We start from the raw sequence: 17,133 nt of genomic DNA, 5'->3' as shown, positions 1-17,133 counted from the left end.
CTGCCTTGGCTTTCGATTGGCTCAGTCATCACCAGCGCTGACTTGCGATTGGTCGGCTCAAATTCGTCTCCCCTTCCATCTCGGGACTTCCGCTTCCGGCTCTATCGGACGTTTCGGCTGTAACGATGATCGGAGACATCCTGCTCTTCGGGTAATTAAGGGGACTAGAGGTTGGACAATAGAGCCCGACGGGGTTGGGGGCGGTTTAGGTAACCGTATTCTCCCTCCGCAGGACGCTACTGATGAACGCCGGAGCGGTGCTTAATTTTAAGCTGTGAGTAGGCCGCGTAAACCCGCGGCCCCACCCGGGGACCCGTAGCCCCGCCCCTGCGAGCGTGGGCCAGCCCCACGTCGGCGGTCCCGCTCCCAAGTCTCCGCCCTCCGGCCCGGCTTGCAGCCTGGTCTCTGCTCCACCGCAACTTGAAATCGTGACTGTCCGTTTCCCGGGGATTCCTCTTCTCGCACCCTGAAGAGCTTCAGGCCCTATAAACTCATTCCTAACCTGTATTCAGGGACTAGCTGCTTCATCTTGTTGGTGGCTGTAATTGGTGGGGCAGGTGGGCGCCCGGAGAGGGTCATCGAATCTCCGTAGGTCACACAGCAAGTCAGCGGTAGGGCTGGCTGGCTGTGGCCCTTTGAGGCCAGGGGACTGGGCGGTCCTTGTGTCCCTTCGAAAATAGACACTGCTTCTCTTTGTAGGAAAAAGAAGGACACACAAGGCTTTGGGGAGGAATCCAGGGAACCCGGCACAGGTAAAGCCTCCTTTCTGGATTCTGGAATTGGTCCATTTTAGAGGACAGTTCTTTCTCAAGTCCTACTCCAGTTTTCTTTTTAGGGGTGTGTGTGTGTGTGTGTGTGTATTTGAGAGGAGGGGCACATGAAGATGTAGTGTTACTTCCGCCTACCTCTGCCACCCACTTCGTTCTACTGCTAGAACTTGGTGCATAGATCAGTACTCACATCACTTCCTACAGTTATTTTTCTTTAAGTATGTTGTCATCTGACTAACATCTCCCCCTCACACTTGACCTGAAACTCCAGAAACGAGACTCCAGCTTGTTTTGGCTCATTTGTGCTGTGTGATTGCTTGTTTAGTACTTGTCCTCCTGGAGAGCTCCTTAGGGCAGGGACCCCTGTCTCTGTCCTCCCTGTGTCCGCCACACTTAACTCCTGCCTGGAACAAATGGGTGGCCTTAATCAGAATCTGTTTATGACAGGAGAGCCCATTTACATGATCCTCAGCTCAGAGAAGGGCCTTGCCAAGCAGTGCCTCTTGGACATCCTAGGGACAGACCTGTCTCTGTCATTTGAAGTCCATGATGGGCCAACACTTACATAGGTTGTGCCACATACAGCTTACTCCGTGGGGTGGATACTACTGGACTCGTCTAAAGTGTGTTCAACAAGACCGTGTGCTGATGAAACACTATGTGCAGCAGTACCAGGTGGCTGTCATGATGGGTTTGTGTGACAGTTGCTGAGCTCTTGCCTGGTATTTTGTATATACTTCACAGCTGTGCTCTATAGATGACACTTTGGGTAACATCCGTGAAGGTCACCTAATCTGGACCAGTTCATTTTATTCCAGAGGCCTGGGTGGGGCATTGGTGTGAATTGACTCAGAACCTGAGAGAAAGGTTCTGAAACACAGGTCTCTGGAGTTTTAATGTACCAAATTGCCGCCTCTTGGAGTGGTTTCTGTTCCTTGGCAGCAGAGGGGACTGGAGTAAGTTGTTACCAAAGCAGAACTCCTGCTTTACATGCCTAAATTAATATACTTTTAGTTGCAAATACTTAAATCCCAGCTCAAAGTGGTTAAAGCAAATTAAAACATCCAAGGGTAGAATTGTCTTCAGGCACACCTAGAGTCAAGGCTCAAAGCAGCCCCCCAGCACGTGACTATCTCCAGCTCTCTTTATTCTTCTAGGTTGGTTTAACTGTCAGGCTGGCTTGTGTTGGCAAAGACGACCCTAGAGCAGGGCTCAGCACATTTTTCTGTGAAGGGCCAGATTATAAATAGTTTTGAATTGCAGACTGTGCTGTCTCTGGTACAGCAATTCAACTCTACCATTGGAACTAGAAAGCAGACATGGGCAACATGTTTTATTGGAACACAATATGTCTGTGTTCCAATAAAACTTTATTTGTGGATACTGAAATTTGAATTTCATTTAAATTTTCAATCTCACTGAATACTCTTGATTTTTTTAATCATTAAGAAATATGAAAAACATTCTTAGCTCTGCGGCCACACAGAAACAGGTGGCAGGGACTGGTTTTGGTTCTTGAGCCATAGTTTGCCAACCCCTGCCTTAGAGGACTCTGCTTATATTTTTGCAACCTAGCCAACAAAGCCTGGCAGAAAACAGTAGTTGGAGCAAAAGTCCCAGGGCTGACTCTCGTTGGGCCTACTTGAGTCATGTGCTCCTCCCTGAGCCAATCAGAGGCTGGGATCCTGGTGCTCTCCCAGGATTGGCCAGTGGCAGCCACAGCCTGAGTACTGAAGGTGGGAGAGCAGAAGAGACCCAAAGGAAAAGGGGAGCTGGCACTGGAACATGGGAGCAATGGGTGTGGGGTGGGCAGAGACCACAGAAGCACCTGCAGCTGTGACAACAGTAATGCAGTTAGCATTACTTATCAGTGCTTATAAACATCCTTTCTGACTTTCCAGGTGACAACATCCGGGAGTTCTTACTGAGCCTCAGATACTTCCGAATCTTCATCGCCCTGTGGAATGTTTTCATGATGTTCTGCATGATCGTGTAAGGCAGGCCTGCCCGTCTCCTTTACTGTAGTTCTGCGTTGTTCTCCAGAATGACCCACCTGATGGTCAGTCTCTGTCTTCTGAGCTGTACTTTGGTGTCACACCTTCTACCTTCAGAATAAGAACTCTCTGAGCTAGAGAGGAAATGGGTTTACAGGGTTTAAGCTACATCTCTGCGGTCCATGCTGGAGCTTAGATTGGAACATGGTGTTCTCCAAGTCCTGGCTGTGTCTAGTATGTCACCAGGGGCTGCCAAGAGATGCCTTCCCCAAGCCTGTGGCCTGGTCATCTCTTGCCAGTTTTGCTGTCCTTAGTGTATACTTGGTATATGTCAAGGTGAAAAATGGTTGGACGGCCATTGTGTTTATGGGTCCTGCTTCTGCCTTGCTGGAATCCTGCAGAAGTATATTCAGACTGTTTCTCTTTTTATGCCTTAACATTTTCTTTTTGTTTTTATCCCCTTTTTTAATTTTCTTACTAGTCTAAAAAAATCCAATTGGGTTGGTTTTCCTTCCAGCCTCGGGCCATATTTCCAATACTGCCATTAATAAATTGTGTGACTCAAAGTAAACAGACTCAGGGTTAAAACAGCAGAAGAATCTAGAGTTCTGGGCCATGCCAGGCTCATCTCGTATTCTCCCAAAGAGGAAGAGAATGAGGAGTTGAGATGTTAAATTTGGAGTTGCTAGGTGGTCCTCGTGCCAGCTGGCTGTTTGAGGAGCTGTTTCTAGGACTTAGGAGATGAGAAGATGAGAGCGGTTCCCTGCGCCACTGGGGAGCATTTTGGGGTCCAGAATGAGGACTGTGATGGATGCCCAGAGAGGCCCCTTTTGGGAGCTCAGATGAGGCCTGCTCAGGTGCAAAGAGGGCTGGTAAAGAGATCGAGGAATTTGCAGACGAGTATGGGAAGTGTAACAAGGACTCATTGAAAGTAGAACACTATGGGGGTGGCTCCTCTGTCCTTTGTCTGTCTAGGTTACCCCCCATCCATTAACTTATTCATTCACAGCTATCCACTGTGGGCTGTGCTCTGGGGTCACAGCTGAGACCAAGACAGTCATAGTCCCTGCCTTTAGTGAATGTATGATGTAACGGGTGAAGCACAGAGAGATAACAAATAGGAAAAAGTCAGTTGTGAGGTGGCAGCAGTGAGGGAGTCTCCCAGTTGAGGAGGTAGTTAGAAAGAGGCACCTTGATAACATGCCTTTTAAATCCAGAGTGACAGGAAGCCCAATTTACAGAGCTGAGGGAAGCAAGGTAGTACCAGAAGCAGTGTGTGCAAAGTTGTTGTACCAGGGAAGACCTTTGTGTGTTTTTATTGTTTTTATTTTCTGTCTATTGGCTTTATTGCCCTTTCTTCCTTCACTGCTCGTCTTCTGGCCTGTGACCAGGATGGTAGCCTCAGGCTCTGTGATCTCCCAGCTCCGCACAAGGCAAACTTGATCAGTAGCCCAGTGTCCTGATGTCATTTTCTATGAGCAAAGTCTGATTGACTTAGCTGTCACCCAGTTCTAGTTGGATTGAAGGTTCCTCATTCCAGCCTAACCACTGAGGTCGGGGCTCAGCAAACTGTGGCCAATGGGCCACGGCTACTCCCTGCTTCTTGTCACGAATGAAGTTTTACTGTCACACAGCCATGCTCACATCTGTGACTGCTTCTGCCCTGTAGCAGTTGGGGCATTGTGGCAGAGATTGCCTGGGCTCACAGAGCCTGAACTGCTTACTGTGTGGCCTTGTACAGTGTGCTGACCCCTGACCTAGGCCAGCTCTTCCTGCAGTGGTCATGAGTGAAGGAAGATCTTCTCTAGAGAGAGATGTCAGGCAGTGACTGGTTTTTCCAGGATATTAAAACACTGAAATCATATACATGTCCAAGAACAGGAGAAGAATCAGGTCACTTAAACAACATCCATATGACCAATTGTCAGCTGTGAGTGATGGTGTGCCAGAAGGTTATGTCTACACTGGGGAATGTTTTGAGAATAAAAAAAGCTGATGTTACCTGTATGCATACTGTGGCTTCAGTTGTGACTAGCACACAGTAAACATTGAATAGATGCTGGTTGGGTGCTGCAGTCTGAGATGGAAACACTTCCAGTGAGGGATTTGGAAGGATCTACTCTAGACTGTCCATGGAGGTGACTTGTAGCAGGGCCTGAGGAATGGTTTGCTGTTCCCCACGCCAACTTCTGTATTGTTTGAGCTGGACTACCTTGGAGATATTTAAAAGTCATGAAAAACTTTAAATATGGAGAAACGTACCTGAATGTTTAGGAACTGAGAGTACTGATGTCTGCAACTTAACTTTCAACGACATCAAAAATAAGGTAGTCAGGTGAATGGATAGATGCGCAGTAAAGCAAAGTGTTAATTGCAGGATGTAGGTGATGCGTATGTGGGTGTTCACTGAACTGTTCTTTTAACTCTTCTATTTGTTGAAATCCTCATAGCAAAATATTGAAAGGAAGATAGGGAGAAAATGAGGGTGGCAAATCACAGAGAAGAGTAAATAAGGAAAAAATGGAAGCTGGTTTTCACAATTCAAGATTTTGTAGTATATTCGCAGGGTTCTGCAACCATCACCACAATCTAATACTGGAATATGTTCATCATCTCTAAAGGGAAGCCCCATTCCCACTAAGCAGTCACTCCTGTTCCTCCTTCTCCCCAGCCTATGGCAACCACTGATGTACTTTATGTCTGCTTTGGATATTTCATATATGGAATCATAGAACATGTAGCCTTTGTGCCTGGCTTCTTCCACTAGCACAATGTCTTCTAGTGTCTTCAGTGTTGTAGTGTGAATCAGGATTTCATTTCTTTCTATGGCTGAATAGTAGTCCATTATATGGATATGCCACAATTTGTTCATCCACCCATTAGTTGATGGATATTTGGGATGCTTCCTTTTTTGACTATTATGAATAATGCTGATAGGAACATTTGTGTCCAAGTTTTTGTACAGATCGTTTTAATTTCTCCCTGGTGTATACCCAGGAGTGGAATTGCTGGGTCATATGGTAACTTCTGTATTTATTCTCTTGAGTAAGCTCTAGACTGTTTTACAAAGTAGCTGATCTAAAAAGAAATGGTTGGTCCTCTTGGTGGTGAAGTGTGGCTGTGCTGGCAAGAAAAGACCCAGTGCGACAAGAGAAGTTGATCTTGGAGTTGGAGAACTGACTGAGCACTTCCTCTGCCTTCAGGATCTGGCTTGAGTGGTTGCAGGTGTGGTGCTGGGTACCCATGTCTCAGCAGCACTGGGTGATAGCACCTGCGCTGGCTGGGCCCAGGTACGGGGCATGGATGCTGCTTTGGGAGTTGTAGTGCAGCCAGATCCAGAGGCTCTTGCCTGCAGTCCTCACTTTTTGAACACCTGCGCACAGTAGCGATTTCCCCTAAGATTTCTTCTTCTTCTTCAGCTGAGACACAAAAGTACCAGAAGTGGGACTTGGCAACGACATGATTAGGTGCAAAGATGCACATGCAGTAGAGGGGTGGTGTGTGGCACTTGGGGGTGGGCAGGCAGCGCCCCACCACTTTGTACTCTCGCAGTGTGCCCAAGGCCTTCATGGTGTTCCCTCTGCATTCTCAAAGCCCTTGCCCATTTTTTAATTGGGTTATTACTGAGTTGTAAGAGTTCTTTTTGTACTGTGTGTACCAGTCCCTTATCAGAAGATACATGATTTGCAAGGATTTTCTCCCATTCTTTATGGGTTGTCATTTCACTTTCTTGAGGGTATCATTTGGAGCACAAAAATTTTTTTATTTTGATGAAGTCCTATTTTTTTCTCTTTTTGTCACTAAGAATTTCATAGTTTTAATTTTAATAACTAGGTCTGTCGTTCATTTTGACCTAACTTTTCTGTATGGTATGGATGGAGATCCATCTTTGGCACGTGGTGATCCAATTGTTCCTTCACTGTCTTTTTAATAACCTTCTTATTTTGGAAAATTTAGATTTATAGAAATGATTCAAAGATAATACAGAGAATTCCCATATGCATCTTATTAACAGCTCTGTGGGTTTCCCCAGGAGGCCTGTGTCATAACCTACATGCCCATTTCCAAACTTCAGGGACATTTACTGTAGTTTCCAGACCTTTCTTCTTCCATATTTTCTTCAGTGAACATAGTTAACTGTAATCACTTGTTAATCAGAGGTCTTTTTTTCTTTAAAGATTTTGTTTATTTTTTCAAGTGTATAGCTCAGTAGCATTAAATATATTCATAGTATTGTATAACAGAAGAGTTACTTATAAAATGAGAAAATGATATACAATAATCTTAAAAGCAAAATAAAATATTATCTTTAAAAACTTTTGATTTTTTTATTTCAACAAGGTGGGGGAAGAGAGAAACATTGATTTGTTATTCAGCTTGTGAGCTCATACTTACGCATTGATTCTTGCATCTGCCCTGATTGGGAGTGTGGGATGAGATCGTATCAGGACAATGCTCTAACCAACTGAGCTACCCAGCTAGGGCCAAAATATTTTCTAAAAGTGTTTTCAGCCTTGGCTGGTGTGGCTCAGAGGATTGAGTGCTGGCCTGATAACCAAAGGTCAGCAATTTGATTCCCAGTCAGGGCAGGTGCCTGGGTTGCAGGCCAGGTTCCCAATGGGGGGCGTGCTAGAGGCAACCACAGATCATTGTTTATCTCTCTCTCTTTCTCCCTCCCCTTCCCTTCTCTCTAAAAATAAATAAATAAAATCTATTTTAAATTAAAAAGTGTTTTCAGAGTGATATCTTTCCATTCTCACAGACATTTCTGCCCTCTGAATTTTCCAGGCTATTTGGCTCCTGAGCTCCAGATACGGAACTAAGAACACGCCTTCCTAGATGCTGAGTTTTTCTTCATTCCTGATAACTTCAAGAATGTTTCTGACTGGAAAACCGGTGACCTTCCCAGAAAGCCCAAGCTTGTGGTGGGTGAAAAAAATGTTCGCCAAGATGCACTTGGTTTCCCGGCCACATCACCGTTTTGTTTTTAAAGACATTTTCCCATTGGTCTCTGCATTGAAACATTGCCTACTTAAGGAGTTTCAGGAGGGAGTGAGGGGTTGTGATAACATTGCATTCCCCATAGAAAAGGTAGTTTTTATCAGAGTGAAATCCTACTTCCACCAGGCTTTCACTGGAAACATGTTCCTGGCTATTTCTCTCTGTATTTCTAATAACTGTTGCTTTGGTTTGAATTAAACAGATTTTTAGAAATCGTTTATTTCTGAGGATCTGAAGCAGAAAAGTTGGCTTTTAAGTTTGATGAAGCCTCTTTATTGGACTCTGTTTGTGAATAACAAAGTTCATTGTTGCTAGGTCTGAATCCAAGTTCCTTCTCTGTCACAGTAGGTTCTGCTTGGCTATTCAGTGTAGCTGTTACCCCCAGGACTTTAAGAATGAAATATTACTGGTTCCCATGGAAAAGAGGTATAAAACAGCTGACAGGGGCAGACGGGTGTTTTATGAGAAATTTTGCTTGGTTTTGAAAGCACTCTGTTAAGGAACCATTAATTGTACAATTAAAAAAATTCTTTTAAGATTTTAAAATTTATTTTTAGAGAGATGGGAAGTAATGTGCAAGAGAAACATCCATCAGTTGGTTGCCTTGCATGCCCCAAACCAGGGACTTAGCCTGCAACCCAGGCATGTTCCCTGACCAGGAATCGAACCAGCGACCCTCCATTTTACAGGCCAGTGCGCAATTCAGTGAGCCATACCAGCCAGGGCTGTACAATTTGTAGAGTGAGAATGATTTATGTGGTAATGTTGGGACCTAGTTCTGAAGCTTGAGGTTTTTGGGTCTGTTTTTTAAGTGGGGGGTTTCAAGGTTTAAAAAATAACGAGCCTCACCTGAGCATTTTTGACAGAAGCTTTGAAAGAGAGTCTGGTTTAATTGCCAAAGTGAAATGCTGGTGGTCAGCACCTGGATCCCAGAGGCCCTTGATTTGTCTGTTGTGGTTTTTGAAATCCTGACTTGTAGGTAAACCTGGTGGGAGGAAGAAGCCAACACGCAGGCTTTTAGAACCAAGTGAGCATTGAGCGTTGAAAATGAAGCTCATTTTCCCAAAAGACCTTTTGTTTTACATTTTTGACCAAGAAGTTGACACTAACTTGAGTCATTTTGATTAGGCTGTGTGAAACACCTAGGAGTCATTTTGGAGGCTATCAAAAAGGAACAATGTTCCCTTTTGGATTCTGCTCAATGAATGTTGGACAAGGATGGACGAGTAAGATTCTGACCTGACTGCACCTAGAATAGAAAGGGCCATTGGTAACGGTAGATTTCACTAGACCAGGGTCAAGTCCACTTGTACTCCTGCTCAGCTAACGTCATTCTACTTCATTGCTTCTGTAGTTTATTCCCTTGTCAAATCTGGCCAGGCATCTCCCCGTGGTTTGTAAGTATCAGGGTGCATAGCTTCTGAGTTGAGTTTTGCCCAGGCCTGAGTTCTTGGAGCAAGAATGTACGTGCCAAAATCTTGGCTGGTCATTCTTCAGACTGCATGAATGGTGTGAGGAAACCTCTGCCTCATTCAGATTCACACTGACATTTCAATGAGGCAAGGCATTTGTGTGTTATGGGAATGAATTATTCTCAGAGAAGACAATGGTGTCATTGAGATTTTGTTTCAATAATTGTATTTTTTTTTTCCAGAGAACTATTATCTCATTGTTAAGTTCTCATAAGCAGGGTGACTTTGGGGGATGCATGTTGGAGCCTGCAGTACATTTTAAAACCGCATATCATGAATCCTTAGAAAGCTTTTCATGAATGCTTACTGGTACCAAAGCTTATCAGAGGTTGAATTTTGGGTGCATAGGATCCCACAACATTTAACTGCTCATGTTCAGGGTCAGTTAGATAAGAGGTTGGATTTCACCTCTGTTCCTTGTTGGAGGGACCTTGGCTAACTGCTTCCCCTCTCTAAGCCTCAGTTTCCATATCTCTAAAACGGGCTTGAAAGTCACACTCACTTGGGTTTGTTATAAGGTTTGGTGAATTTGAACTTGGGCTGGGCCCTTGAGCAGATGCCCAGCACTGGGTAAGCACTCGATACCTGTGGGTTTCCTCACTGCCATGTTTTCTCTCTTCTCACCTAGATTCATTCGTTCAGTCCACACCTGCGCCATGAAGGGGCGATCACAACAATTTAAAAAATTGGAAACACTTTCCAGCATGGAAAATCTTTCCCCATCTTCCCATTTCCTATACAGTGTTTTTCTTATGCCGGTTGGTATATACCACACAGTTCCAGTGGTGGGAGAGGCAGTTCCGGCTCTGCTGTTTTCATTGCAGTGTCACTTCCTTCATATTTTCTGGGCTGCCAGAAAGGCTTCATGGTCCTCATTTTTAATTACTGTGCAGGGTCAATAAATTTCTTTTTAAGCTAGGCCTTCTCACTTGATTCAGTTGTACTTTGTCCACTGTTATAAATATCACAGCTGTCACCAGTGTTAGGACCTTCACTGGCTTCCCTCACTGGTACTTCCAGGAGCGCTCCAGAAGGTGACATTAGTATGTACCACCATTATGGCTTCAGTGGCTTTCATTTATTTTATTTTGTTTTAGTTTCTTAACTATCAATGTATGTTTATTTTGGAAAAATTATTATGTAATACAGCTTGTTTCTGTATTTTTTCCTAAAGTAACATTCTTAATAACTGCAGATAAGCCATTGTAAGGATATATTAATTAATTTAACCACCTAACTGACGGAGATTTGAGTTGTCTCCAGTTTTGGTCTGTTGTAAATAACACTGCAGTGAACATCTCAGTGTATCATTCCTAGTGGCTTTTTGAGGTCACTGTTAATAAGAGATCCACCTTGACAACTTCAAGTAAAAATGCCAAAGAAAAATGTATCTTGGACAGTCTGTGTCCTTGTCTTTATTTTTCATTCGTTCAATCATTTATTCCTCCACACCTACGTGCATACGTCCATGCGTACCAAAGGACTTGGTTCTAGATTCCTATCAGCTCATCCAGGGTGGGTATTAGGCAGCTTCAGTTTAAGGTGGGTATTACGCTGCTTCCGTTTAAGCTCTGAATAAGGAGGTTTTTCAGCTCCGCCCAGATAACTGTTTCTTTGTGCAAGTGACAGCAGTTGACATCACACTAGCTGGCTTTCCACCTTGGCTCAGAAGGATCTTAACCACCATCTAAATAATAAGCACCCACTACTTCTTGCTCTGGAGTGTTACCTGAAGGTGCTGCTGAGGTGAGAAGCTATATGTGGACAACAAAGAGAAGGCCTCAGTTTGCAGCGCCCACCCTGGCTGCAGACTTTAGGGTCCACATTGAACACCCCCCTTGGGGTTTCACATTGGAAACTTTTTGCTTCTTTCACCTTTGCCATCTTGAGAATGGAACACATCCCTCGTTTGTGTGGGTTTCTCAAAGCACTTCAGTTCCAACTGCTCTAGATTAGAAACTGGAAACCATTGAGGCAGCCTGTTTTGTAAATAAAGTTTTATTGGCACGCAGCCATCCACGCCTCTTTGGGAATGTGTTATCTGTGCCTACTTTGGCTGTTTTTCTGCTATAAGGGGAGAGTTGCTACTGGAGACCATCCAGCCTGCAGAGCTGGAAGTATGGCCTATCTGACCCATTTATAAGACAAGTTTGCCAGCCCCTTAGCCAAGGGAATGATGGAGAATCTCAAGGTGCTCCATCTCTCCAAAACCACTCAGGTGGAATAATTTGTGTGCCTGGTGGTCTGGATTTTAATAAAGACATTTGCAAACATGTTTTTCAGAATTGCTGAACATCGAGCCAGCCACTTTCAGGTGATACGGTTAATAGACCAAAACCCAGTTTTATGTCTCAGTGGTTAGGGGCAAGGTCCCTCCTGAACTCCCTGCTAGTCTTCTGAGCAGCAGCTCCAAGTGATGATGAGATTGGTTGTCCTCTGAAGTGCTTAGATCTGAAAAGCCAGCAAGATGCATTAGTGAAGCATTTTATTTTCATTTCAACTCTTTCATTATTTTCTTTTTAACCAAATTTAAGTTAGAAAATATTGACAAACCTCCTGATGTTTTCCAGTGTTGATGAAAGATGTAAGCTCTTTGTGCTTAAAGGAAAAGGCAAGCTTTTTTTTTTTTAATGTAAATTTGACTTGTTTTGTTTCCACCCTTCCCTTGACTTTCATTACTATGCAGAGGAAAGCACTTACTAGCTTCAGGCCCTGCTCTGGCCCCTGAGCATTCCTGGAACTAAGAGTTTGGTGCTAGCAAGTGTTCCTGGATGAGACGTCGGGCAAAGGGTCTGTAGCAAATCAGAAATTCAAAGTCCACGTTTTTCAACAACAACAAAAAATGGCAAGAGTTCAGCATAGGGCTCCGTGGCTTTCTTTTTGTATTGACTTACAAGGCGGCACACTGCTGCCCATGTCTAGCCAACCACCTACCTTTTCACAGCACAGGAGGGAAAATGGTTTTTACCTTTGTAAATGGTTAGGGGGAAATGAAAGGAAATTCATGGGTTTTTTGTTCATAAATAAAGTTTTATTGGAATGCTGCCATGCCCAATCATCTTTGTATCATCAGTGGCTGCTCTTGAGCTACAAGAACAGAACTAAATCAACATAAGAAATGTCCAAACCTGTATGAATTTTTAATGAGTTTATTTGAGCCAAACTGATGACAGTTGCCAGAAAGCAAAATCTCTGATTGAGAAAATGCTCCAGAGAATGGCAGTTATCACTTTATTTTATACATCAGAGTCAAAGAAGACATAAAGGGATCACATGAAGTCTATTGGTGATAGATTAGGAAGACTGGAGAAAGTGAACTGGGTGGGTATCTCTGGAATTGCATAAAAAGTAAAAACGAATAGACACTTCTCTTACATAGGTGGGTTAACAATGACAATGAGGGCCTCTGGGGTATCCTGCTCTGGTGGGAGATTGTGCCCCAGGGGTCTGATGAAAGGAAATTACCCTGACATTCCAAAGGTCTGTTATTGTAGATGCAAAAAGACAATAGACAGGCTTAGTTAGGGTAAAGATTGACCTTTGTCAAGAAAGATTCTGGCCTAGGACAGAACTATCTGCCAAGACTCAATTTTGGCTGGAGTGTTTTAATTTCAGAACATCCTATATGGTTGCTTTAGGTCTCTGAGACTAAGGCCCACCATGCAGACCTGCCCTGAGCTTGTCAGGCTAAATATGGGTTTTCAGAGTATAGAGTTTAGACTATAGACTATGCTGGGGAAGTTGTAGAAGTTATTTTAGGGGGAATAAAGCTTCATTGCATCTAATTAGAGTTTAGTGTCCAAATTGAGGAAAAGCAGAAAAGAGGGTTGTGGCAAAAAGGAAGATGGAGGTCTGGCCCAGACCTGGGCTCTGTCACAGAGAGCTGCGGGCGGGCAACATCGTGGCCTCTCTGCGCTTCCACGTCCTCTTCTGTGGTATGTGACAGTGAAGGAGAAAACTTTGACATCTGCCTCTAACCTGCCTGACACAGGGCAAGCCCTCAGTAAATGGCATTGTTTTCATAGAGGTTATTACTTTTATTAAAAGACATCCCTGACAGGGTTTTATGAGGCTTAAATGAGATGGTGTAGGCAGCTTGAGCTGCCATAATGAAATGTCACAGACTGGGTGGCTTAAACAACAGACATTTATTTTCTTACGGTTCTGGAGGCTGAAAGTACAAGGTCAAGGATCTGGCAGGGTGAAGGTGAGGCCTCTCTCCTTGGCTTCTAGACGGCCACCTTCTGGCTGTGTCCTTTTCTCTTTGTGCATTTCTGGTGTTTCTCTTCTGGTAAGGGTACCTCTGACATTGGTTCAGAGGCCTGCCCTTGTGATCTCATTTAACCTTAATTATCTCTTTAAAGGCTCTGTCTTCAAATGTAGTCACACCGGGGGGTTAGAACTCCAACATGAATTATGAGAGCACACAAGTCAGTCTACATATAACAGATGGTCAAGGGTCTGACCTATTCAGCAGCTGTTAGTTATCTCCTTGGCTAATAGTATGCTTCGAGGCATTACTTTTTTTTTTTTTTTGAAGCTGACCCTGAGAACTGCTACAAAGGGATTTGCCTCCTGATGTTCCATTGTAAAGTATTTGTGTGGAAGTGGATGGTGGCTTCTACCCTGGCATCTCAGACTTTGGTGGCCCATGAGTTCCCTGGGGGTCTTGGTGAAGTATAGGTTGGATTTAGCAGGCTGCGGGTGCAGGCTGCAATTGTCCATGTCTAACCAGCTCCCAGGGATTGCTCATGCTGCTGGTTCCCGGGCCACACTTCGAGTAGTGACAGCCTATGCTGTTCGTTAAGTATCCACTAATCACATGTGATTTTTTCAGTTTCCATCTGAATTAACTAAAACTAAAACCCCAACCCCTCAGTCACAGTAGCTACATGTCAACTTCATTTCATTGCAGAAAGCTCTAACTGGGCAGTGCTACATGTAGAGGAGAGGATGTAAGCCTTTTTTAGTTAAGGGCCTGCTCAGTCTCACTGGGGCAGCTATAACGAGTGGCCACCAACTTCACAACTTAAGACAGTGTGAACTTGTTATCTTACCGATCTGGAGGCCAGAAATGGAAAATGGGTGTCACTTGGCTATGGTCAAGGTGTTGGCAGAGCTGGTTCCTTCTGGAGGCTGTGGGGGAAAATCTGTTTCCTTGCCTTTTCCAGCATTTAGAGGCCACCCACCTCCTTAGTTTATGGCCCCTTCCTTCTTGATCCAAGCCAGGTGGCATGTCCCCAGCACACAGGAGGTCCTCACTGCTGTGGCTTGCCCCGAAGCCCAGACACCAGAGCCAGTTCCAGATTCAGAACTCCCACTTTCCAGCCACATGTCCTGCATGTGACAGGACACCCCAAGGCATCTGGGCTAGTGCACGTTCATCAGAGTGATATTTCTGTTGCAAAACATCCAAAATTCATTCAAAGTTGAACAAGCAAAAATTGTAAATGGCTTGACAAGCTTTGCCACCAAATGGCTTTGTTGTAAACTCAAGGGAAGATGTAGCCTTCAGAGCTTTGAGATTCTGGAATGAATGGTGGGGAGGGACCCTGGGTCTGTGCTATCAGTCCTTGTCCTGACTTTCCATGGGGAGTCGCCCCCCCGCCCCCCCGAGCATCAGTGTCTCTGTGACCAGGATGGCTTAGGCCCAGGATGGCTTAGGCCCAAATCCCAGACTGCCTAGGATTTGACCCCCTTCTCTCTCTGAAGCCTATGTTGTGTTTGTAGGAAATGCCTGAGGAGCATGTTCCCTCTCATAATCTTGCTTCTTGTTTTGGGGCTCAGTTTGGTCCCTGATTTTTTTTTTTTTTTTTTTTTAGAAGTTCCATTGGTCGGTTTGGGGTCTTTTATCCTGGCTTCTGTCTTGCATCTGTGTTCCCGCCGTCCTTACAGCCTCCCTGTTGATTTTTTTGACATCTGTCCCTTAACCTTTGCTCCTCAGGGAAATGGCTTTGATCAGGAAATACCTGATTTGGTTCATGTGCTTCCCTGCAAATCTGGGAACCCTGGGTTCTGGCCCAGAGTCTTCATGTGCCAAAAATCCAGCCATGTGAATTTGGGGAGATCACTCCTAGGAGGAAGAACCGGGTCACCTAGTGTGGGGTAGTTAGGTAACCAGTGTGAAAAGAGGAGAAAACTTACTTAGGGATGGTAAGAAATAAGGCTGGCCAGGAACATGGGCAGCATAGGAAATGCACGTGATGGGTGGTATGTGAAAAGGCCTGGAAAGTCCAAGGGCTTAGGTGAGATGAAGTGGGAGACCACTGAGTTTTTGGAGCAGGGGTCAAGAAGATTCAGACCATGTGTTAGAGAGGGCTGTCTGGAGCAGAGGAGGCCAGTCCTGGTGAAAGCCACAACAAATTCATGGTTTATCCTACAGTTTCTTTACTGAGAAAAAAGTGATCTTATTTTATTTCTGTAGACACTTAAAATGTTTATCAAAAGCATTCTCTAGAGAATTAGAAGTTACTGATTTCTTTGCTTCATGAGAGTAATTGAGAGACTATAAAACTGCACTAAGCAAGATAAAAGCCTCTAATCTAACAAGCAGACCATCACAGGGAAATAATCTAATCACAGGAATAATCCAATAAAGTGATTGGATTATTTGAGCAAATAGATTTCACAATATTTTAGCAAGTTTTTTGAGGTCTTTAAAAAAAAGAAAAAGAATAATAATTTTGTGGCTACAGACCCAAGACAGGCAAATCAGTTTTATAATTTCCAAAATATATTACTTGGTTTGTTTTCTGAAGAATTGTATATAAGTTAAAAGGGGATGGATACAAATGTCCCTATAGCTCCTAGAAAAAGCCAGGATAGCAGTGGAAAAGTGGAGTCGAAAGAGGGATTGATCTTTTATTTCCTCTGTGTGTGTGATTGTGGGTGCTATGTTGTTTTTATATATGGTTATTCTTTATCCTGTACTTAACTGAATGAAGGTCACTGTAACAGAGAAGATAATCAAAGTCAAAAATAAAAAGAGCCCTGGCTGGTGTGGCTCAGTGGATGGAGTGGAGTGCTGGCTTGCGAACGGAAAGGTCGCCAGTTCGATTCCCAGTAAGGACACATGCCTGGGTTGCAGACCAGGTCCCTACGTGGGGGCATGTGAGAGGCAGCCAATCAATGTATGTCTCCCACATTTATGTTTCTCTGTCTCTTTCTCCCTTCCTTCTCCTCTAAGAACAAATGAATAAAAAATTTAAATATTTTTAAAAATAAAAAAATAAAACATGAAAAAGAACTGCCTGTATATATATATGTATAGCAAATTGGAAGAGAGAGCAGTCAGCAGGCGAGAGGATTGGAGCAGGGCATGGGTTCAAGAGAGGATAGGAATGCAGGAGACACATGGCCAAAAACAAACAGGAGGCAAGAGGGGCTCAGGAGTCAAGTAGCCATGGAGGCAGAAAGAGCAGTTCAGAATAGATCCGGCCTGGAATCCCAGGGTATCTTTGGGGGATAAGTAGCCCTGGGTGAATCTCCTCACCCTGCAGCCTCAGGCTTCTCCTTATGTGTCATCTGAGGATTGAATAGCAGTGTCTTGGCTAGTTTTGCATAACAAATGACCTGAATACAAAGTGTCTTAAAATACATTATTTAGTTATATTTTTGTGGGCAGGAAATTGGACAAGGCACATGCTTGGCAACTCAGCCAGGATGGTCCAGCTGTCTAGGATTAGACAATTGGGGTTCAGTATTCTCTGTCTTCCAGTTCCTCATTCTCCTGTGGAGGCTCCGGACCTCCCCCTCATGCCCTCCAGCATGGCCACCAGATTCTGACATGGTGGCTCAGTGCTCCCAGGACTGCGATACAGGTGCTGCCAGGCTGCCACTTCTTTTTTTAATTATAAGAGAAAGTGTATTTAGAAAGTTACAGAGGTGGTTGCATGG

At 44.2% G+C, this 17,133-nt stretch overlaps 1 protein-coding gene across 2 annotated transcripts; it reads left to right on the top strand.

Annotated features, from left to right (window-relative positions):
- The first annotated feature begins 8 nt into the window (after window positions 1-8).
- SMIM7 (small integral membrane protein 7) lies at window positions 9-10,627 on the top strand. Of its 2 annotated transcripts, XR_006787451.1 has the most exons (6): window positions 9-151; window positions 233-274; window positions 700-752; window positions 2,672-2,762; window positions 7,553-7,689; window positions 9,866-10,627. XR_006787451.1 is itself a non-coding variant. In XM_045853025.1 (5 exons), exons 1-5 carry the CDS (start codon window positions 126-128, stop codon window positions 7,566-7,568), a joined length of 228 nt encoding a protein of 75 aa, XP_045708981.1. In that variant the 5' UTR covers window positions 9-125; the 3' UTR covers window positions 7,569-10,627. The 2 variants fall into 2 exon arrangements, 1 of the variants encoding a protein (XP_045708981.1); XM_045853025.1 differs by having other exon boundaries at window positions 7,553-10,627.
- Window positions 10,628-17,133: the final 6,506 nt, after the last annotated feature.

Source organism: Phyllostomus hastatus, unplaced genomic scaffold (assembly GCF_019186645.2).
Source record: "Phyllostomus hastatus isolate PE091 unplaced genomic scaffold, TTU_PhHast_1.1 phas_contig_98, whole genome shotgun sequence".
Classification (NCBI taxonomy): Eukaryota; Metazoa; Chordata; class Mammalia; order Chiroptera; family Phyllostomidae; genus Phyllostomus; species Phyllostomus hastatus.
The sequence above is the reverse complement of the archived record's forward strand: the minus strand, read 5'-3'. Positions and strand labels throughout refer to the sequence as shown.

Bases quoted from the DNA above. Each gene is read 5' to 3' on its own strand.
- SMIM7 (XM_045853025.1), top strand. From the start codon at position 126: ATGATCGGAGACATCCTGCTCTTCGG. The intron at 152-232 runs GTAATTAAGGGG...CTCCCTCCGCAG, and splicing joins GGAGACATCCTGCTCTTCGG to GACGCTACTGATGAACGCCG. The intron at 275-699 runs GTGAGTAGGCCG...TTCTCTTTGTAG, and splicing joins GCGGTGCTTAATTTTAAGCT to GAAAAAGAAGGACACACAAG.